The following is a 23,543-nucleotide window of genomic DNA, read 5'->3' as shown; positions in this document are numbered from 1 at the left end:
AATAAAAAGATGAAAAGAAGATATGCCCCTATCCTTTAGTATTTTTGTAATTTATTATTGCAATGGTAGACTTACGAATACTTTTAAAAGTTAGTACTTTTCTCACTTTTCTAGGTATCTCTAAAATTATTCCAAGTTTGGTTAGTTCTCTAGAATTCTGTTCTTTCAAGTTGGCAAATGTCCTGGAGTTTCCTGAAATGCTTCATGAAGAATGGGAAGGAGTTAATGAAAAAGTTAATGAAATGAAATCTCAGTTGGATGCATCAATAAACATTATTGGTACCGTTCCTCAGTATATGGATGTGGATTCTGGCCCGTAAGTTCCCACAGCTTTCTGCTGGATGGAAGGGAATCCCCACTTCTCAGCTGCATTTTCCCAGTACCTAGCCTCAGCAACAGGCAACTGGGGTCACATATAGAAGCCTTGGAATTCTTGTGCCTCCCAGGAAGAAAGCCCTCTGACTGGGAGCTGGAGGGTGAGGGAGGGAGTTCTGTGTTCTTGGCTGCAGCAGTCTAGAGTGGAGTTTCTGCCTCACTGAGCTGACAGCGGAAAGAGGAGGGTAGTCTTGTTTTTAAATACCATAGGATCTTGCCTTTTTTACTGAATTTTCATAGATTGTCTTGAAGACACGTTTCTTCAGTTGCTCTTTGTCTTTAGGACGTTTCTAGAGGCTTTCAGTGTTTTGGTTTTGTTTTGTTTTTAAAATAATTCTCACCAGCTTCACTGTGAGGGTGGATCAACTTTGCTCCTCACACTCTCCCGTTGGAAATTGATCTCTTGAGAATTTAAAAATTCACTCTTCTCATTTTGTGGTCTCACTGCCTAGAAGTGAATATAAAGGGTATGAGTCTGAGTTTTTACAATAGAGAGCTAGCACTGAAGGTAAGATCTACCTTGTTCAAAGTGCATCATGCCAGTTGCTACCTGCCCACGGTTAGGAAGGCTGTGATAGTGAGTAAGCCATTCTACCAGGTAATTCAGGGCTTTGATTCCCCTTTCCCTGAATTCTCAAATAGTTGTCAACACCTACATTTCCTAGGCCCCGCCAAATAAAACCCTTTCTTTTAGCTGATAGACTTTTACACTCTAAGTATATCTTATATTTATTTTACTTGATTTTTTCCTTCAGGGTACTCCAAGCACAAATATTTAACATGATTCAACAGTGGCTTTTGAAGATAAGCAATGAGATTAACAATGGTAACATTGAACTTCAGCGCCATGTATGTACTTGTAGGGGTTTGTGAAATTATATTTTGCCTTGGCTGGGAGTTTTCATCAAGGAAAGACTAGGTCATGCCCATCCAGCTGAAGCAGGAGGTTAGGAGGGCAAAATGGGAACTTTTGTGATATAATTACTCATGATTTGCAGGGATTTTTTTTTTTTTTAAAGATTTTATTTATTTATTTGACAATGAGAGAGAGCATAAGCAGGGGGAGTGGCAGGCGGAGGGAGAGGGAGAAGCAGGCTCCCCGCTGAGCAGGCAGCCCGACATGGGACTTGATCTCAGGACCCTGGGATCATGACCTGAGCCGAAGGCAGTTGCTTAACCAACTGAGCCACCCAGGCGCCCTGCAGGGATTTTTAAATGTAGTATGTTCCTGCATTTGGAATGAAGTTTCAGAGATGATCAAAAGTTTCGAGTTCTAATTATCTTTGCTCTTTACTCAGTATACTGATTTTTTCCCCCTTAATAGTATTAATCTGGAATGTGAACATTTTAAGGATTTATGTTGGTGCTCCTGCCTGGCTGAAGGATGACGAAACATATTAAGAAGAAAGACAGGATGCCACAGTATTATTAGTCTATAATTTTTAGCACAAAACCTGTGAACTTCTTTTTTTTTTTAAGATTTATTTATTTATTTTAGAGAGAGAGAGAGAGCACACATGAGCAGGGGGAGGGGCAGAGGGAGAGGGAGAGGGAGAGAGAATCTCAAGCAGACTCCCCACTGAGCACAGAGCCAGATGTGGGGATGGATCTTACAGCCTGTGATCATGCCCTGAGCCCAAAATCAAGAGCCAGACGGTCAACCGATTGAGCCACCCAGGCGCCCCTGAACCTGTGGACTTCTTAACCAGCACAACATGAAATAATAATTTCCAAAGGCATAGTTTACTTCATTTACTCCTACTGCCTAGTCTTAATTATAATCTAGATTTACACAGGAATCTCTTATTATAATTAAACTTAATATGCAAATATTTGATCTTACAAAATTGGTAAAATGAACTTAATTCACTTAAATATTGCTTAAATTAGGAATTTGAGGAGCGCCTGGGTGGCTCAGTTGGTTAAGCAGCTGCCTTCAGCTAAGGTCATGATCCCAGGGTCCTGGGATGGACCCCTGTGACTGGCTCTCTGCTTGGTGGGGAGTCCGCTTCTCCCTCTGCCTCCTACCCCCACTCATGCTCTGTCTCTCTCTCTCGGTCTCTCTCTCTCTCTCAAATAAATAAATAAATTTTTTTTAAAAGATTTTATTTATTTATTTGAGAGAGAGAGAATGAGAGAGAGAGAACACATGAGAGGGGATAGGGTCAGAGGACGAAGCAGACTCCCTGCCGAGCAGGGAGCCCGATGTGGGACTCGATCCAGGGACTCCAGGATCATGACCTGAGTCGAAGGCAGTTGCTTAACCAACTGAGCCACCCAGGCGCCCAAATAAAATCTTTTAAAAAAAAGGAATTTGAAAGGCAAAGACTGTGATGTTATATGGGAATTCTATTTACGAAGTATTACATTGTATCACAGTCTATGAACTATGTTGTAAACATAGACACCAAGAGTTGAGGAGCAAATATATTAAGACTGGAAGAATGAATCCAGGGGATCCCCAGACTTAAGAGAAATTTCTATAACTTGGAAGACAACCAAAATTAAGAAAAAGGGTAGCATAGTATTGTCACATAATGAGACTCAATAAATACTTATTGAATGAAGTAAGGAAGAACATTCCAGCACTGTTGTCTTATGGTATTGTTACACTGACCCCTTCTTTGGTAAATACTCGGTTTCCTGTTAGGTATTTATCTCCATGGAATCATTTACTCAATTTTTTTATATTATGGAATTCAGTCTTTGTAGCACAAGGTTATTTAGAAAGTAGCCATAATATACCTCTATTTTAACACTACATTATGATATTATAATTGAAGTGTGTAGGAAACTGGCAAGATTATAAATTCCTTGAGGAACTGTGTATATCCATATTAACTGCTATAACTATTTAAAAATGGAAAAGTTTGCCTTTTTTCCACCCACCATTCATTTTCCTTTCTGATTCATTTTCTTACCTTCAGTTTTGTTTTGTTTTTTTTTTTCTTTTACATCATAACTCCATCTACTCTGTGCTGCTTGACAAGCTAAAACACTGATCTTCAAACCCTTTTCACCATGTGTCTCTATCAGCAAAAAGATCTTTGTCATTCCTAACTTACATGTATAAAACACATATAAACAGTGAAACAGGATGAGGTAAACAACATTTTTTTCCTTGAATAGCTTTTTTTAAAATTAATTTTACTTTATTATGTTATGTTAGTCACCGTACATTACATTATTAGTTTTTGATGTAGTGTTCCATGATTCATTGTTTGTGTATAACACCCGGTGCTCCATTCAGTACCTGCCCTCCTTAATACCTATCACCGGGCTAATCTATCCCCCCACCCCCCTCCCCTCTAGAACCCTCAGTTTGTTTCTCAGAGTCCATAGTCTCTCATGGTTCGTCTCCCCCTCCGATTTCTGCCCCCCTCATTTTTCCCTTGCTACTATCTTTTTTTTTTTTTTAACATATAATGTATTATTTGTTTACAGGTCTGTGATTCATCAGAATTACACAATTCACAGCGCTCACCATAGCACATACCCTCCCCAATGTCCATCACCGAGCAACCCCCATCCCTCCTATCCCCCACCACTCCAGCAACCCTCAGTTTGTTTCCTGAGATTAATCTTATGGTTTGTTTCCCTCTCTGGTTTCATCTTGTTTCATTTTTTCCTCCCTTCCCCTATGATCCTCTGTCTTGTTTTTTAAATTCCTCATATCAGTGAGATCATATGATACTTGTCTTTCTCTGATTGACTTATTTCGCTCAACATAATATCCTCCAGTTCCATCCACGTCGTTGCAAATGGTAAGATTTCGTTTTTCTTGATGGCTGCATAATATTCCATTGTATATATATATACCACATCTTCTTTATCCATTCATCTGTCAATGGACATCTGGGCTCTTTCCATAGTTTGGCTATTGTGGACATTGCTGCTATAAACATTGGGGTGCATGTACCCCTTTGGATCACTACATTTGTATCTTTGGGGTAAATACCCAGTAGTGCAATTGCTGGGTCATAGGGTAGCTCTATTTTCAACTTTTTGAGGAACCTCCATACTGTTTTCCAGAGTGGCTGTACCAGCTTACATTCCCACCAACAGTGTAGGAGGGTTCCCCTTTCTCAGCATCCCCAACATGTGTCATTTCCTGACTTGTTAATTTTAGTCATTCTGATTGGTGTGAGGTGGTATCTCATTGAGGTTTTGATTTGGATTTCCCTGATGCTGAGCAATGTTGGGCATTTTTTCATGTGTCTGTTGGCCATTTGGATGTCTTCTTTGGAAAAATGTCTGTTCATGTCTTCTGCCCATTTCTTGACTGGATTCTTTGTTCTTTGGGTGTTGAGTTTGATAAGTTCTTTATAGATTTTAGTTACTAGCCCTTTATCTGATAAGACATTTGCAAATATCTTCTCCCATTCTGTCGTTGTTTTTTGTTTTTTTTGACTGTTTCCTTTGCTGTGCAAAAGCTTTTTATCTCGATGAAGTCCCAATAGTTCATTTTTGCCCTTGCTTCCCTTGCCTTTGGGGATGTTTCTAGGAAGAAGTTTCTGCGGCTGAGGTTGAAGAGGTTGCTGCCTGTGTTCTCCTCAAGGATTTTGATGGATTCCTGTCTCATATTTAGGTCTTTCATCCATTTTGAGTCTATTTTTGTGTTGAAGTAAACAACATTTTAAGATAATTTTTAGTAATAGTTAAAAAACTGATGTAAGTGAACAGGTTTTATAATTTTTTATAATCACAAGTTAATACTTAATGATAAAGTCATTTGAAGGTCAGCTTCAGCACTTGCTTTTAAGGACTGTCATTCTGAAATGATAGCTCACAAAGAAAAATGAATCGAAATTGAAGAAGTGCTTTATTGACTGTATTTATTAAATAATAAGACTCATCCTTTAATTCCATCAGTGTTATGCAAAGGTTTCTATTAAATTGACTAGTAAAATTTTCCCTCTACTCTAATGTCAGTTGTTCTTGCTGACATTAGACGATGGAGCACTTCTACATTTTAACAAAAGATTCTCAGCCAGCTGAAACACTTTAATTATAAGATTTTAGAACAATTAGAAACTTATTTCCAGATTTTAAAGTATATAAATTTGAAAGTTTTAGGGGCGCCTGGGTGGCTCAGTCGGTTAAGCATCTGCCTTCGGCTCAGGTCATGATCCCAGGGTCCTGGGATTGAGCCCCGCATTGGGCTCCCTGCTCAGTGGAAAGCCTGCCTCTCCCTCTCCCACTCCCCCTGCTTGTGTTCCCTCTCTTGCTGTGTCTCTCTCTGTCAAATAAATAAATAAAATCTTTAAAAAAATAAATTTGAAAGTTTTAAAAAGTGAGCTATGTGTCATTGTCAGCAGCAAAATCATACCAAGGTGGAAATTCTTCTTATCCATTTTCAAAATGACCTGCCCATAACATAAATTTCTCTTACTCATTATTAAATATCACTTATATTTTGAAGGGACAAATTATTATTATTTTTTTTTAGTATTTCTTTTTTTTTTTTTTAAAGATTTTTTATTTATTTATTTGAGAGAGAGAGAATGAGAGACAGAGAGCATGAGAAGGAGGAGGGTCAGAGGGAGAAGCAGACCCCCAGCTGAGCAGGGAGCCCGATGCGGGACTCGATCCAGGGACTCCAGGATCATGACCTGAGCCGAAGGCAGTCGCTTAACCAACTAAGCCACCCAGGCACCCGGGACAAATTATTTATGATTAAAAAAATCAGCTAGAAGTTAGCTAAGTAGCTAGCTACTTGTCATCCCTGACAAGATTAGTGAATTTGGAATAAGTCTTTTCCTAAAAGAAAATCACTTAATTCATTAAAAATTCTCTTATGAATTTTGTATCAGGATCACAATAAAAGTTATCATACGTACTCTCTAATTACAAAGAATGCTTTCACATCTTTGCGAAAGTAAAAGATATACTTTTGTGTGTAATTTGATTCTAATTTTAAATTCACATGAATTATTGCATGTCCTAGATTCTATCATTTAATCTCTCCAATATAACTCTGAAATGAAGATAACATTTTTCTGTTTGTTTATTAGGGACAGTTCAAGGATTGATTAATATTTTATGTAAGCACAAATTAGTTCTTTCAATGACAGTAAAATCCAGGGCATTGGTATAAGAAAGAACAGTTAGGAATTTATTTACTTTGAGAAGCAGCAGGGGCATATCTTATGAATGTGGGGGGGGGGCATATCTTTTGACTTGTGAAATGGGATAACAGTCTTTTTAAACCATTCCTCGGAAGAGTTGCCCTGTTCCTGATGTGTCAATTAAGGTGTAAAAATACACTGTTCAACATTGCTTTAGGTCATTAACAACCTTTCCTTCTGAGGTGGGGGGCTTGGGTTTTACTACCAGATGGGCTACCAAGTTTGATTTTTATTTGTCCCTCTAACAAACATCTGTTAAGCACTTAATTCTCTGCCAAGTACTGTATGTGGTTTTGAGGGATAAAATGATGGCCCATGTCTTAAAGAGACGCACAGGCTAATTGAGGTCACAGATGTGCAAACTGTTATAATAGAGGTGTACAAAGTACCATAGAAACGTGGGAAAGGAGCAAATTAAAGCCAGTCAAAGTTAAAAAAACTTCTCAGAGTAGGTCATGTTTAAGCCTAGAGAAGAGGACTGAGGAACTCACCAACAGAGAAAGGGGATAGAGCATTTGAAGGGTATGGTGTGCTTAGATGTTTGCATTTCATAAAGTTTTCTGCGTTTGATTTTTTGGTCCCAGCCTCCGCAAATAGCATAATGCAGAGGTTCCCAAACTTGACCGGTTCACACTGCCCTTTGTGCCTCGGTATTTTCATACTCCTAAACTAAAATAAATACCTCAGAGTTCAGTTTATTAAGTAGGTAGGTTCAAACAACTTACTAAATATTTCTGTGCTAATAACTTAGTAACTGTTTGGAAAAGTAATACATGTTAAAACACTTAAACAAGGAGGCCTTTAGACTGGGGTAGCCCTTGTGCCTGTGGTAACCTCTATAAACAAACCCAAACCAGAGTCCATGCACTTGAATCTAAGAAAACAAAACTCAGGAACTCTTCATATTCAACTAGATTTTCTTGATTATGGAAAAATGAAACTCAAGAACAACTATTAGAACAGCCAAATAACTAAATTTTCCCAAATAAGGCAAACATTTGAGTTATAGCCAATTAAATAATTTCTTTGCTCTGCTTTAACATCTTCTCTTTTAAAATCTTTTTCCTGGCCCCTGCCAGCAGAATGCCCCTAACCATTTTTTGGTTTTGATGCTGCCTGATTCTAATCGTTTGCTCAAATAAGCTTTGTAAAATTTAATGTCTTTTTTTATTTTTTCTTTATTTTTTTAAATTTTTTTTTTAAAGATTTTATTTATTTATTTGAGACAGAGAGAATGAGAGACAGAGAGCATGAGAGGGAGGAGGGTCAGAGGGAGAAGCAGACTCCCCGCCGAGCAGGGAGCCCGATGTGGGACTCGATCCCGGGACTCCAGGATCATGACCTGAGCCGAAGGCAGTCGCTTAACCAACTGAGCCACCCAGGCGCCCAATGTCTTTTTTTAAAAATTTATTTTTTTAAAATTTATTTTGTCAGAGACAGAACGAGTGAGAGTGAGTGAGCACAAGCAGGGGGAGCGGCAGGCAGAGGGAGAAGCAGGCTCCCCCCCAAGCAAGGAGCCTGATGTGGGGCTCGATCCCAGAACCCTGGGATCATGACCTGAGCCGAAGTCAGATGCTTAACCAACTGAGCCACCCAGGCATCCCTAAAATTTAATGTCTTAATTTAACTTATTAGATACACATACACTGAAAAAAAAGAACCTTTTATTTTATTCTCTTCTAATCAGAATTACTTACCAATGGAACATATGTATTTGGACATTGTACAACTTCTCTAACCTTGGAACCAGGTTGGACAGTGCCACCCTGTTGTACCTTGATTTTCCCAAAGTACTTGTTTTTTTTTTTTTTTTTTAAACCACACAACCATCAATAAAACCAGCTTTGCAAAGGTAAGATGTCATCAGAAGTGATAACAGTGCATCTAATGTTGGAACTGTGAACTATGTCAAGTTCATGCTGTGTTGATTGATGTCACACATCACTATGACTTCCCTCAAGAATTTAAAATCCTATGGCATCCTTGACAGTTTGCTGCAGAGCCCTTCAGTGCCTTGGTACACAATCGGGGAACTGCAACTTTAATGGGTTAATACCCTTGACCAAGCTAAAGAGGAGGAGGAGGGTAGTTTAATCTAGTATAGTGAACAAAAGAACAAAATCAGAGTAGTGATGATTTGATGTCATTAAGAATGAGAGTGTTGTTAAAAGTTGGACACAGATGTGATTTCTCTTTTTAAATTTGGTATGTTTTTCACTATTTGATTTTTAAAATGAGTCATTTATGTTATAATCACTTTTTAACAGATGGATGAATTGCATATATCTATGATCCAGTGGATGGTAAGCTTGCTGATTTTAATGGTACCTGACTGTACTGACCAAAACACTCTCCCAAATTTGAGGAAAGAAAGTGCTGAGAAACATGATCTAGGAGTTGCAAAGTTAGAGCTAGATGCGATTGCACTGGCCAGAAAGTTGGCGCAATATTCCAGCTATTTGAGCAGGTGAAACTATCTGGCTGTTTTATTACTATCCTTTTGAAGATTAAATGTGACATAAAGAGAGTAGATAAGGGCAAGGAGGTAGCAGCAATAAGGGACTGTTTGCAAACCTTGAAAGAAATGCTAGTTTTTCTAGTTTTTCTAGTTTTTTTTTTTTTAAAGATCTTATTTATTTATTTGACAGAGAGAGGCACAGCGAGAGAGGGAACACAAGCAGGGGGAGTGGGAGAGGGAGAAGCAGGCTTCCAGCCGAGCAGGGAGCCCGATGCGGGGCTCGATGCGGGGCTCGATCCCAGGACCCTGGGATCATGACCTGAGCCGAAGGCAACGCTTAATGACTGAGCCACCCAGGCGCCCCTAGTTTTTTCTAGTTTTTAAACTAGTTTCAACACTGCCCAGTTGAAATACATGATTTTAGTGTTTTCCCAATGGCTTTAGAATTCTTTTGAACATAATGTTACCATAAGTAGGGTGGGAAGTATATGCCTGCTCGGGAGTGAGAATTAGTAAAAAGAAAACCAGATTAAACCATAAAGGCCCACTTGCTTGCATTAATAAGATATATCTTGCATGTTTGCTCATACTGGAGGGGCATTTATGAAGAAGCTTGTACTTCCTGTGTCATTCCGTGCAAAACTGAATGTACACTTATATTTCACTAAATATGTTTGGTTTCACTGAACACCAACTGAAACATCTCTTTTATTTTATTTATTTATTTATTTATTTATTTATGTATAGATTTTTTAAAATTTATTTGACAGAGACACAGCGAGAGAGGAAACACAAGCAGGGGGAGTGGGAGAGGGAGAAGCAGGCTTCCTGCTGAGCAGGGAGCCCGATGTGGGGCTCGATCCCAGGACTCTGGGATTATGACCTGAGCCAAAGGCAGACGCTTAACGACTGAGCCAGCCAGGCGCCCCAACATCTTTTATTTTAAAAATTTATTTATTTATTATCTATTTGAGAGAGAGAGCAAGCGTGAGCAGAGGGAAAGGGAGAGGGAGAACCAAGCTGAACAGGGAGCCCGATGCGAGGTTCCATCCCAGGACCCTGAGATCACTACCTGAGCCGAAGGCAGATGCTTAACTGACAGAGCTACCCAGGTGCCCCCAAAACATCTCTTAAAAAAATTTCAGCCGAAAATCCCTTATATCTGAAAAGCTAGAAGATTCCTACCAAATACAGATGAGGTCTGAAAAATTGTAATTTATTAACTAGGAAGCATGTGTCACTAGGATTGCTTCTAATTCAGGAAGTAACTTTTATGGTCTAGCCAATTTTCTCCTTCATTTCCATTCAGTGTTACCAGTGGTCAAGAGTGAGAGGAATGGAGGGGGGGATCAGGATGAGGGTGAGAAACTGAGAGATTATTGTCAACAGTTTAATTATTATGGTAACTGAATAGGGATTTAAAACACTTACAAGAGGAGCCAACAATAAATAGATCATTCTGTGTGTGTGCTTTTTGTCCCCCCAGTTGTTGCAAAGGGCTGGTAACAGCTATGGCTCTGAATAAGGCAGGTCACTTAGAAAAAAATCCTGCTAAGGAACTTCGGGAGCTGGATGAGATGAAGGTAATAACACTATCTTGCCCTTACTTTTGTTCTGTTTGTTTTTAGCAGACGTCTTAGGTTGACTTGATTTACAACAAACTACACAAACTACACATACAATCTGATAATTTCTAAATTATAGATACACCCATAAAATGATTATGACGATAAAAAAAAGCAAAATATCTAACACACTCAAAGTTTCCTTGTACCCCTTTGTCATTTCTCCTTCCAGCCTCATCCCCTTCCCAGGCAATGTCTGATCCACTTTCCAACACCAAAGATTATTTTTCATTTTCTAGAATTTATATAAATAGAATGTATACTTTTTTGGTCTGACTTCTTTGACAAGGCATAATTATTTTGAGATTCACACAGATTGTTGCTTTTATTAAAAGTTCATGCTTTTTAGTGCTGAGTAGTATTTCATTATATGCATATACACTATCCATTCTGTGTTGATGGGCATTTGAATTGTTGCGGTTTTGATTATTGCAAACAAAGCTTCAATGCATATTTATGTACATATGCATTGCTTTCATTCCTCAAGGTTGAGCAAATATCTAGGAATGGGATGTCTAAGTCACAGTGGTATGTGTGTGTTTAACTTTTTAAGAAACTGTTAAACCCATTTCCACTCATGCCAGCAGTTGTATGCCTGTTGGTGTTGCTCGCTTCCTCACCAGCGCTCGATATGGGCTCTCATCTACAGTGGATATTACTCTGCACATTCTGTTGTGTTCTGTTATGAAACTATCTGGATTACTGCAGTTTTAGAATTTTTGATATCCAGTAGTGTATTCTCCAAATTTGTTTTTTTTTTTTTTTTCAAAGATTTTATTTATTTATTTGAGGGAGTGAGCGAATGAGAGCAGCAGCTAGGGAAGGAGCAGAGGAAGAGGGAGAAGCAGGCTCCCCGCCGAGCAGGGAGCCCAATGCGGGGCTTGATCTCAGGACCCTGGGATCATGACCTGAGCCGAAGGCAGACACTTAACGACTGAGCCACCCAGGCGCCCCTGTTGTTCTTTTTCCAGATTGAGCAGGCTATTCTAGGTACTTTGCTTTCCATATATGAAATTTTAAAAATTAGCTTATCAGTTTCTCCAAGAAACCCTGTTGGGATTTTGATTGTGTTTACATTTTATCTATTGATCAATTTGTGAAGAATTGACATCCTGACAATATTGAGTCTTTGGATCTGTGAAGACCATATATCTTTTCATTGACTTAAGTCCTTTATTTCTTTCAACAAAGTTTTATTGTGTATAGATAGGTCTTACACAACAGTTTTTAGTGTATAGGTCTTACACATCTTTTTTTTTTTAAAACAAATCTTCGATAAAGCAGGAAAGAATGTCTAATGGAAAAAAGACAGTCTCTTCAACAAATGGTGTTGGGAAAATTGGACAGCCACATGCAGAAGAATGAAACTGGACCATTTCCTTACACCACACACAAAAATAGACTCAAAATGGATGAAAGACCTAAATGTGAGACAGGAGTCCATCAAAATCCTAGAGGAGAACATAGAGAGCAACCTCTTCGACCTCAGCTGCAGAAACTTCTTCCTAGAAACATCGCCAAAGGCAAGGGAAGCAAGGGCAAAAATGAACTATTGGGACTTCATAGAGATAAAAAGCTTTTGCACAGCAAAGGAAACAGTCAACAAAACCAAAAGACAACTGACAGAATGGGAGAAGATATTTGCAAATGTCTTATCAGATAAAGGGCTATATCCAAAATCTATAAAGAACTTATCAAACTCAACACCCAAAGAACAAAGAATCCAGTCAAGAAATGGGCAGAAGACATGAACATTTTTCCAAAGAAGACATCCAGGTGGCCAACAGACACATGAAAAAGTGCTCAACATCGCTGGGCATCAGGGAAGTCCAAATCAAAACCTCATCGAGGTACCACCTCACACCAGTCAGAATGGCTAAAATTAACAAGTCAGGAAACGACAGATGTTGGCGGGATGCTGAGAAAGGGGAACCCTCCTACACTGTTGGTGGGAATATAAGCTGGTGCAGCCACTCTAGAAAACAGTATGGAGGTTCCTCAAAAAGTTGAAAATAGAGCTACCATATGACCCAGCAATTGCACTACTGGGTATTTACCCCAAAGATACAAATGTAGTGATCTGAAGGGGCACCTGCACCCCAATGTTTATAGCAGCAATGCCCACAATAGCCAAACTATGGAAAGAGCCAAGATGTCCATCAACAGATAAATGGATAAAGAAGAGGTGGTGTATATATATACAATGGAATATTATGCAGCCATCAAGAAAAAAGAAATCTTGCTATTTGCAATGACATGGATAGAACTAGAGGGTATTATGCTAAGCAAAATAAGTCAATCAGAGAAGGACATGTATCATATGATCTCACTGATAATGAGGAATTCTTAATCTCAGGAAACAAACTGAGGGTTCCTGGAGTGGTGGGGGGTGGGAGGGCTGGGGTGGCTGGGTGATAGACATTGGGGAGGGTATGTGCCATGGTGAGCACTGTGAATTGTGTAAGACTGATGAATCACAGACCTGTACCTCTGAAACAAATAATACTGTATATGTTAAAAAAAAAGAAGAAGAAGAAGATAGTAGGAAGGGAAAAATGAAGGGGGGGAAATCGGAGGGGGAGATGAACCATGAGAGACTATGGACTCTGAGAAACAAACTGAGGGTTCTAGAGGGGAGGGGGGGTGGAGGAATGGGTTAGCCTGGTGATGGGTATTAAAGAGGGCATGTACTGAATGGAACACTGGGTGTTATACGCAAATAATGAATCGTGGAACACTACATCAAAAACTAATGATGTAATGTATGGTGATTAACATAACATAATAAAAAAAGAATTTATTTTTTTATTTGTGAGAGAGAGCGCATGAGAGAGAGAAAGCGAGGGCACAAGCAGACGGGAAGAGTAGAGGGAGAAGCAGGCTCCCCATGGAGCAGGGAGCCCTACATGGGGCTTGATCCCAGGATTCCGGGATCATGACCTAAGCTGATGGCAGACGCTTAACCAACTGAGCCACCCAGGTGCTGCTACACATCTTTTTTCAGATTGATCCCTATGTAATTCATATTTTAGTACTATTTTTTTTTTAAAGATTTTATTTATTTGAGAGAGAGAATGAGATAGAGCATGAGAGGGGGGAGGGCCAGAGGGAGAAGCAGACTCCCTGCTGAGCAGGGAGCCCGATGCGGGACTCGATCCCGGGACTCCAGGATCATGACCTGAGCCGAAGGCAGTCACTTAACCAACTGAGCCACCCAGGCGCCCCATATTTTGGTACTATTATAAGTGTTTCATTTGTTTTTGTTTTTTTTTTAGTAAGTGATTCATTTGTAATTTCAATTTCTGATTATTCATTGCTAATGTATAGAATTATAATTGATTTTTAAAATATATTGATTTCATATCCTGTGACCTTGCTGAACTTATTTTTTTAAGCAGCTTTTTCCCATTTAGAATCTTTAGACTTTTCTCTGTACACAGTCATGGCATCTGAAGATAGGAGCAGTCTTCTCTCTTCCTTCCAATCTGTATGCCTTTTATTTATTTTTCTTGCCTTTTGCACTACGTAGACTCTCCAGTACCAGGTTGAATAAAAGTGGCGAAAGCTGGTATCTTTGCCTTGTCTGTCTTAGGGGAAAAGTATTTATTCTGTCATCCTTAAGTATAACCGTGGCTGTAGGTGTTTCACAGATGCCCTTTATCAGGTTGAGGAAGTTCCTTTTTAGTCCATGTTTGCTGAAAAAGCTTCTTAAAGATTTTTATTTATTTATTTACTTTAAAAGGGGTGGGGGAGAGGGAGCCAGCGTGTGAGCAGGGGCGGGGAGGAGCATGGGGGTAGGAGAGGGAAGGAAAGAATCCCAAGCTGACTCTGCGCTGAGCATAGAGCTCAATGTGGGGCTTAAGCTTATGACCCCGAGATCATGACCTGAGTTGAAACCAAGAGTCTAACGCTTAAGTGACTGAGCCACCCAGGTGCCCCTGAAAAAACTTTTTAAAGTCAAAGATGAATGTTGGATTTTTTCAAATCCTTTTTTGCATCGAATGAGATGATCATATGAGTTGTGCTTTTTAGTTTGCTAATATGGTGAATTCCAGTAGTCCCTCCTTATCCACAGTTCCACTTTCCACCTTTTCAGTTACCCACGGCCCAACACAGCCCAGCACAGTAGATGGTCCTCCTACTGATGTAGCATCACAAGGTCACATGTCTGTGTCATTCCCCTCACTTCATCTCATCACATAGGCATTTATCACATCATCACAAAAAGGATGAGTACAGTACAGTAAGATGTTTAGAGAGAGAGCATATTCACATACTTTTATTACAGTATATTGTTATAATTGTTCTATTTTATTATTTGTTATTAATCTTTTACTGTGTCCTTTATTATACATAACATATAGGAAAAAACGTAGTTTATATAGGGTTTGGTACTATCTGTGGTTTCAGGCATCCAATGGGGGTCCTGGAACATATCCCCCATGGATAAGGGGCAACTACTGTACCTTGATTGATTTTTGAATTGAACATTAAACCAACCTTGCATCCCTAGGATAAACCTCACTTGATCATGATATATTATCTTTTTTATATGTTGCAAAATTCAGTTTGTTAGTTTTGTTTAGAATTTTTGCATTGACGTTCATGAGGGATATTGATTATATGGTTTTGTTTTCTTATACCTTTGTTTGGTTTTGATATCAGGGTAATGCTGGCCTCTTAGAAGGAGTCCTCTATTTTCTGGAACAATTTGTGTAGAATTGTGTATTATTTCTTCCTTAAATGGTAGAATTCATCAGTGAAGCCATCTGGGCTCTGGGAAGGTTGTGAACTACAAAAATAGAGCAATTCAGATAAAAGGCTATCTAATTTCCTCAATAGATTCAAGGAAATGTCTTTATTAGATATAAGGCTTATGATCTTTTTCTTTTTGAGTAAGCTCAGTGGCTTTGGTTTTATAAGGAATTTGTGATTTCATCTCAGTTGTTTCGTTTATTGACATAGTTCATAATATTCTCCTATTATCCTTTAATAATGATAGGATGTGCACACTCTTCTTCCTGTTATTGAAATTTTGTGTCTTCTCTCTCTTTGTCCTCATCAGTCTACAAAAAGAGTTATCATTTTTCTTGATCTCAAAAACCAGCTTTTGGTCTCATTGATTTTTTTTCTGTTTTCTATTTCCTTAATTTCCAGTCTGGTCCTTATTATTTCCTTTTTTTTCTACTTCTTTAGGTTTAATTTGCTCTTTCTTTTCTAGTTTCATATGGTATAGCTGAGATCATGATTTCAGACCGTGGATAGACAGTGGAATGGATAAATACATTATGGTATATAAGGACTTGCCTATAGGGTACAGGTAACGTTCTCTTCTCTGGCCTGTGTGATGTTTACATGACTGTTCTTATTAAATTCTACATATGTATTTTATGTCTTACATATGGGATAGGTCTCACTATTTTTAAAAATTAGGTTGTAAGGGGTGCCTGGGTGGCTCAGTCGTTAAGTGTCTGCCTTTGGCTCGGGTTGTGATCCCAGGGTCCTGGGGTTGAGCCCCGCATTGGGTTCCTTGCTCGGCGGGGAGCCTGCTTCTCCCTCTCCCACTCCCCCTGCTTGTGTTCCGTCTGTGTGTCTCTCTGTCAGAAAAATAAATAAAAAATAAATATAATCTTTAAAACAAATTAGGTTGTAAAATAATTTATGTGCACCATCTTACTAATTTCAGAATCTCTAGGAGATGGAGACTTTTCTAGGAAAAAAATTAAGTAACATTAACACACCTACTGATTTCCCCCCCCATCAGAAGTCTTATGGTAGTATTTTCAATATCTCAGAAGTTTATAAGAAAATGACTAGGATCTGGTTCACATTATACAAATTCAACTAGAAAATAGTTTATTTCTCATGAATGATGAATTAACTCTGAAGAAATAAGATTTCAAAAATATTGTTACTATTTTCAAAATTAACTCTTTGATCTGTAGTACAATAAAGTTAAATAATATATGCTTCAGTTTTGTAGCTAGAAGGATCCTTAGGGGCAGTGGTATGATGGCGATTCACAATGGCAAGCAAGAGCTGACTGTGCACACCCATTCCCAGCTCCACATTTAGTGATAACATACTGAATTGATGAATACCATTGAAACTGCCACAGTGGGAATGTGTATGCTATGGAAATCAGCAAATGCTACAAATTAGGACGCCCCACCCCACAAGATGGCTTTTGCCAGTTCCCCACTGCATAAGGGTCACCTGGAGTAAACCAACAACCTCATTTTTTAAAAAAGATTTTATTTATTTTTTTGACACAGGGAGAGAGCACAATCGGGGAGCGGCAGGCAGAGGGAGAGGGCGAAGCAGGCTCCCCGCTAAGCAGGGAGCCTGATGCGGGGTTTGATCCCAACCCTGGGATCATGACCTGAGCCGAAGGCAGATGCTCAACCAACTGAGCCACCCAGGCGCCCTCAACCTCATTTGTTTTTAGTAAATAGAAGACTTTTAAGGATTTACTCAAGAAGTCAACCAATTAGATGAACTTAGGACTAGAACCCAATACTTTCACATCCCTTGTTTGATCCTCTTTCTGATATGCAGTAAGACATCATCCTAACCCTTGAATCCAGAATTGAAATTTATCAGTGACACTAATGAAGCTGTGCTAAACTTACTCAACCCCCATAGGCTTCAGTTTCCTTATCTAGAACATAAGGTTTTAGATTGGATTTCTAAAATTTTGTGGCTCTGACATTTCATAATAATTCCACAATTAGAATTAAGTCTAATAATGAGAAAAATATAAGACATATTACAGTTCTGTATGGTTGATTTCAGGAACCTAAGTGGGTCATTATTTCACCACACAGTACAGTTTTTTGATGTTAAGGTGACCAGATCTCCATCCCCAGAGAGGATAATGTTTCCTAGTTTACTCTGCTATTATTCACTAATAAGGAATCACATCTCTTTTAAACATGGAAGCCTGATCTGAGATGTTCAGAGATCTTGGTTAAGTGAATGTAGTGTTACTATACACTTAGGTGGATGAGATCTGCTGTAGACCTTTCCTGTATCTCAGCAGATAAGGGGTGAGCACCTTTTCCAAAACAGTGCTGCTGCTGCTGCTTTTTTTAAATAGACTCCATGTGGAGCCCAGTGTGGGGCTTGAACTCATGACCCTCACATCAAGACCTGAGTTGAGATCAAGAGTCAGACGCTTAACTGACTGAGCTACCCAGGCACTGCCCCCAAACAGTGCTTCCAATCTTTATTCATTTTAATGGAGGTGGGGGAGTAATATTTTTGTAGTAGTTAAAAGCCCATAGCACCTGGATTAGAGTCCAAGTGCCATGCTTAACTATATATATGACCTTGGGCAAGATGTTCAACTGCTCTGTTCTTCAGTTTCTTCATCTAAAAAATGAGAATGACAGTAGTACATATTTCCATTCTCATCACAAGAAAAAAAATTGTAACTATATATGGTGACAGATATTAACTATACTTATTATTTTTTTTTAAAGATTTTATTTATTTATTTGACAGAGAGAGAGATAGCGAGAGCAGGAACACAAGCAGGGGGAGTGGGAGAGGGAGAAGCAGGCTTCCCGAGCAGGGACCCCGATGCGGGGCTCAATCCCAGGACCCTGGGATCATGACCTGAGCCGAAGGCAGACGCTTAACGACTGAGCCACCCAGGCGCCCTTAACTAGACTTATTGTAGTGATCATGTTGCAATATACACAAATATTAAATCATTATGTTGTTCACCTGAAACTAATGTTATTTCTTTTTGTGTGTGTGTGTTTTGGGGTTAATACATTTTTTTAAAAATTAAATTTTTAATTCAATTCCAGTTAATATACAGTGTTATATTAGTTTTGGGTGTACAATATAGTGATTCAACAATTCCATACAACACCCTGTGCTCATCACAAGTGCTCTCCTTCATCCCCATCCTGTATTTCACCCATCCCCCCCACCCACCTCCCCTCTGGTAACCATCAGTTCTCAATATAATGTTATTTCAGCTATACCTCAAAAATAATAGCATATATTTTATTTTTTTAAAAGATTTCATTTATTCATTTGACAGAGAGCACAAGCAGGGGAAGTGGAGGCTGAGGGAGAGGGAGAAGCAGGCTCCCCGCTGAGCAGGGAGCCTGATGTGGTGCTTGATCCCAGGACCCTGGGATCATGACCCTAGTCAAAGGCAGATGCTTAACCGACTGAGCCACTCAGGCGCCCCATAATAGCACCTATTTCCATACTGAAGATCAAATGAGTTAATATTGCACATGCTTAGAACAGAATCTGGCATATAATTAATGCCATGTAAATGTGGGCTATTTTTATTGTTCTTGTTATGCAATCCCAGTTGACCTGGTCAGTTGTGAACCATTTGTTGGGACAGACCGTTTGCCCATAATAAATCCAGCAATCTTTCTTCATCTTGTTTTATGGCACTTCACTGCTCCTTGTCCCAATACGACCCAGATCTCAAACTCTATTGATAAGAGATGATATGATTTTAGATCTGTATTCATAAATTATTTCTGCACAAATCTTTGAACTGAAGTGATAACAAGTTAATTGAATGGAGTTGTATTTAGAAGAGTTGCACTTAGTAGCTCCTCAATAGAAGTGAGTGAATAAATGAGTTGGTATAATCTGTTTTTTCTGCTTAATAATTATCTTTTCTCTTTCCTCAGAGAGAATGTTATGAATGGATCACCACATGTTCTCACCTCCTTTCTGGGATCAGAGGCAGAAAAATAAAGTTACTGACAAAGGAAGAAAAAGAACACCTATTTGGAGAAGAGGTATTTGCTGTGTGTTGACCCTGATCATTATTCTGGTTCTTCCTGTATTTCACCGCCCCCCCCCCCTTTTTTTCAATAGGTAAGGATTCAGTGACTTTTTCCAATTCATATTCTGAGTCCTCATTTATTTACCCTACCTGAAGAGAATTTTGCCCCTGACCTAGAGCATTGGCAGCTCTTCTCTCTTTTTTTTTTTTTTTTTAAGATTTTATTTATTTGACAGAGGAGGACAGCGAGAGAGGGAACACAAGCAGGGGAAGTGGGAGAGGGAGAAGCAGGCTTCCCGCAGGGCAGGGAGCCCAGATGCGGGGCTCGTTCCCAGGACCCTGAGATCATGACCTGAGCCGAAGGCCGACGCTTAACCGACTGAGCCACCCAGGCGCCCCAGCTCTTCTCCCTTCTGAGGGAAAGAATCATCCATCTAACCATCTCGTCTCACTTTCTTAGAGGATGATTTTGTTTCATCCTTCATAAAGGAAAGGATGGCTTTCGGAGGGGGAGCTGCCTGCCACTTCCTGAGGCATGTCCTTAGACTGGTCTGCTTCTGCGTACACTTCCTCCTCCCCTCCAAGCTCAGTCTTCCTGTTTAAGGTTATTTCTTCCTTTGAGCACCTAATCCCAGCCCACTGTCCTCTCTCTTTTGTATCTTCAATGTCTTCCTCTCTAGTAGTTCCACTGTGTCGATATATAAACAATCTATAAGCATGGCCATTGCTTTCATTCTAAAAGATCCCTTGAGCATGTCTTTTTCTCTACTACTTCATTCTCTCCTTCCTATCACAATCATTTCTCTTAAAATGCTGAAACTATTGCGAGGTACTGTAATGATTCCTTATTGTCAGATCCAAGGAACCCCAATGCCGTATTTAACTTGACTTCTCTGTAGCATTTGACCCTGTTGACTAGTCGTTCACTCCTTTTGTAATCTCTCCTCACAAGACAAAAATTTTTTCTCCTACTTTTTTATTTCTTTTCACTCTCCTTTTGGTCTTCCTCCACTGCCTGTCTCTTAAATGTTGATATTCTGTCCTTGACTTGCTTTTACTTTTTATTCTACACCCCACACATGACTGTGCTAATCCAGTGGTATTAACTACCACTGTTTACCGAGGATCCCAAATTAATCAATATCCTGTGCTTCATGGCAATCACAAATGTTTAGTTTTACTTCAGTCTGTTTGAAGGAGTTGGTTTCCAGTAAAGACTGAAGAAGCCCACATAGCTTTCAGAGCTGTGAACTGTGGAGGAGAGATGTGATGGCGTCTCTGTCAGTGCTCTAGGGTCTGCCGGAGTGGTGGGGCGGGCGTGCTTCTACCTACACACATGTGGGACTTTTATCTTACATTTAAACACTGAAGAAACACCACCTTTCTAAATTATACATCTTTTACAAATGCTTATTTTTCTTTGCTGCCCAGATCTTGGCCAGAATTATTTTGAATTAATCACTGAATGATTTCATCAACATTAGAAGTCTTAAATTACATGGGGCACCTGGGTGGCTCTGTCGGTTAAGTGTCTGACTCTTGGTTTTGGCTCAGGTCATGATTTCAGGGTTGTGAGATGGAGCCCCACATCGGGCTCCATCCTGGGCATGGAGCTTGCTTAAGATTCTCTCTCTCTCTCTGCCTCCCACCCCATGAGCTCTCTCTCTCAAAAAAGAAAAAAAAAATTACCAGTATAGTTTTAGAAAATTAAGTACCACAGACATGATCTTGGCTACACAACAGATCTATGAAAAAATTAAATTAGAGAACTATACAGAATCATAGAAACTTAAGAACAGAAAGGATTTTTTTTTGTAAAGATTTTATTTATTTATTTGACAGAGAATGAGACCGTGTGAGAGGGAACACAAGCAGGGGGAGAGGGAGAGGGAGAAGCAGGCTTCCCATGGAGCAGGGAGCCCAATGTGGGGCTTGATCCCAGGACGCTGGGATCATGACCCGAGCCGAAGGCAGACGCTTAACCACTGAGCCACTTAGGCGCCCCAAGAACAGAAAGGATTTTAAGGGAGATTGAATTCAGCAAAACATCTGATGCGTGAATCAGATGTATAATACCCACCCTTGATCATTATGCCTATGTTTGAGTGTCTGAAGTGGCAGAGACCTACTTTCAGAATTAGCCCATTTGTTTTGGTGACCACTGACTATTATAATGTTATTTTTTCTATTGAACTAGATGAAATATGTTTCCTTGTAACTTTTTCTACTCACTGGTCCTTGTTTAGACTTTCGGGTTGATATGAACAAGGCTGATTTGTCTTCCACATTATAGTTTTTACAACATTCCATGTTTTAGTGTTTTCCAGCATTTGAAAATAGCTATATTCAACCTAAGTCTGTTTCTGAAATTTCTGTTATTTTCTATTAATCTATCTCTTCATGGGTCATCACCACAATATTTTAGTTTTTGAGGCGCCATTGTGCATTTTCATATCTGGCTGGGCCAGCCCTCCTCACTGATCTTCTTCAGGGGTTTCATCCCTATGCTTGCTTATTTATTCTTCTATGTAACTGTAATCTACCTCTGGGAAAATATGAGTTTTAAAGACTGGGGTAATACTAAATTTATATATTAACTTAGAGCAGAGATAATTATGTTGTCAAGTTGTCCTATCCAAAAATATAGGATATCTACTTTAAATGCCTTTAAATAATGTTTTATGGTTTACTCATTTTGCATATTTCTTGTAAGGTTTATGCCTGAGTATTTCATTTTATTTTTTGCTATTTTATTTTTAAAAGGTTTTATTTATTTAAGTAGTCTCTATAATCAACATGGGGCTCAAACTCACAACCCCGAGACCAAGCCAGGCACCCCTATTTTTTGCTATTTTAAATAGGATCTTCTTTACCATTGTATCTTCTAACTGGTAACTGTGTATATGTTATTGATTTATGTATTTTTATTTCATATTCTGTGACTTTACTAAATTATCTTATTGCTTTTAGTCATTTTTCAATAGATTCTTTTGGGGTCTCCAGATATTTAATCAAATCATCTACAGATAGATAATTTTACCTCTTTCTTTCAATTATTATGCCTCTAATTTCTTTTTCTTGTCTAACTGCAATGACTAATTCTCCCAATTTGGTGTTAAATAGTAGTGGCAATATCAAGCATCCTCTTCTTATTTATGACTTTAGCAGGAATGCCTTTAGTGATTGGAGTTGATTTTTTGTTTAATTTCTTTATTGTTCCTTCAGATATCTCAGATCTACCCAAGGTCACTTTTCTTCTGCCTTAAGCTTTAAATTTTTCTTTAGTGAGGATTTACTGGAGGCAAACTTATTTTTTTTTTTGTCTGAAAATGTCTTTATTTCACCCTCACTCTTAACAATTTTTGTGGGGTATACAATTCTAGGATGATACTATTTCCTCCCCGCCGATTGATGATACTATTTCTACAGTTTTCTGGATTTTATTGTTACCAAACTGACAGTTGAGAATTCAGCTGTCAGTTCTTTGAAGTTGATCCCTCTCTTCTCCTTGGCTACTTTTAAGATCTTTATGTCTTTCTGTTGAATCACAGATCTGTACCTCTGAAACAAATAATGCAATATATGTTAAGAAAAAAAAAAAAAGAAGACGATAGTAGGAAGGGAAGAATGAAGGGGGGGATATCGGAGGGGGAGATGAACCATAAGAGACGATGGACTCTGAAAAACAAACTGAGGGTTCTAGAGGGGAGAGGGGTGGGAGGATGGGTTAGCCTGGTGATGGGTATTAAAGAGGGCACGTTCTGCATGGAGCACTGGGTGTTATGCACAGACAATGAATCATGGAACACTACATCAAAAACTAATGATGTAATGTATGGTGATTAACATAACAATAAAAAAGTAAAAAAAAAGATCTTTATGTCTTTGGCATTTTGCAGTTTCACTCTGATATATGAGGGTGTGGAATTCCTTTTCTTTTAAAATTTTGCTGGGGATTCTTTTGGTTTCCTAAATCTTTGACTTGGTATCTTTCATTAGATATGGAAAATTCTGTTACCTCTTCAAATATTGTCTCTACTATGTTTGCTCTCTCCTTTCTTTCTGGAACTCTGAATGGATATATATTGAAATCTATCCCCATGTCTTTTAACCTTACTTCATATTTTTCTTTGCTTCTGCATTGCATCCTGAATAATTTCTTCTGGTTTACCTTCCTGTTCACTAAT

The 23,543-nt window shown here is 38.9% G+C and overlaps 1 protein-coding gene across 1 annotated transcript in view; it reads left to right on the top strand.

Annotated features, from left to right (window-relative positions):
• AXDND1 (axonemal dynein light chain domain containing 1) overlaps nt 1-23,543 on the top strand; it is a 106,814-nt gene that overhangs the window by 61,937 nt on the left and 21,334 nt on the right. The window contains exons 16-20 of the mRNA XM_035010691.1: nt 115-316; nt 1,131-1,224; nt 8,771-8,970; nt 10,448-10,544; nt 19,259-19,369. Coding sequence (XP_034866582.1) covers nt 115-316; nt 1,131-1,224; nt 8,771-8,970; nt 10,448-10,544; nt 19,259-19,369 — 704 coding nt within the window. The remainder of the gene's footprint in view (nt 1-114; nt 317-1,130; nt 1,225-8,770; nt 8,971-10,447; nt 10,545-19,258; nt 19,370-23,543) is intronic.

This window comes from Mirounga leonina, unplaced genomic scaffold (assembly GCF_011800145.1).
Source record: "Mirounga leonina isolate KUSES-001 unplaced genomic scaffold, KU_Mleo_1.0 Mir_154, whole genome shotgun sequence".
NCBI lineage: Eukaryota > Metazoa > Chordata > Mammalia > Carnivora > Phocidae > Mirounga > Mirounga leonina.
Note: the sequence above shows the minus strand (reverse complement) of the source record. Positions and strands in the feature narration are given on the sequence as shown.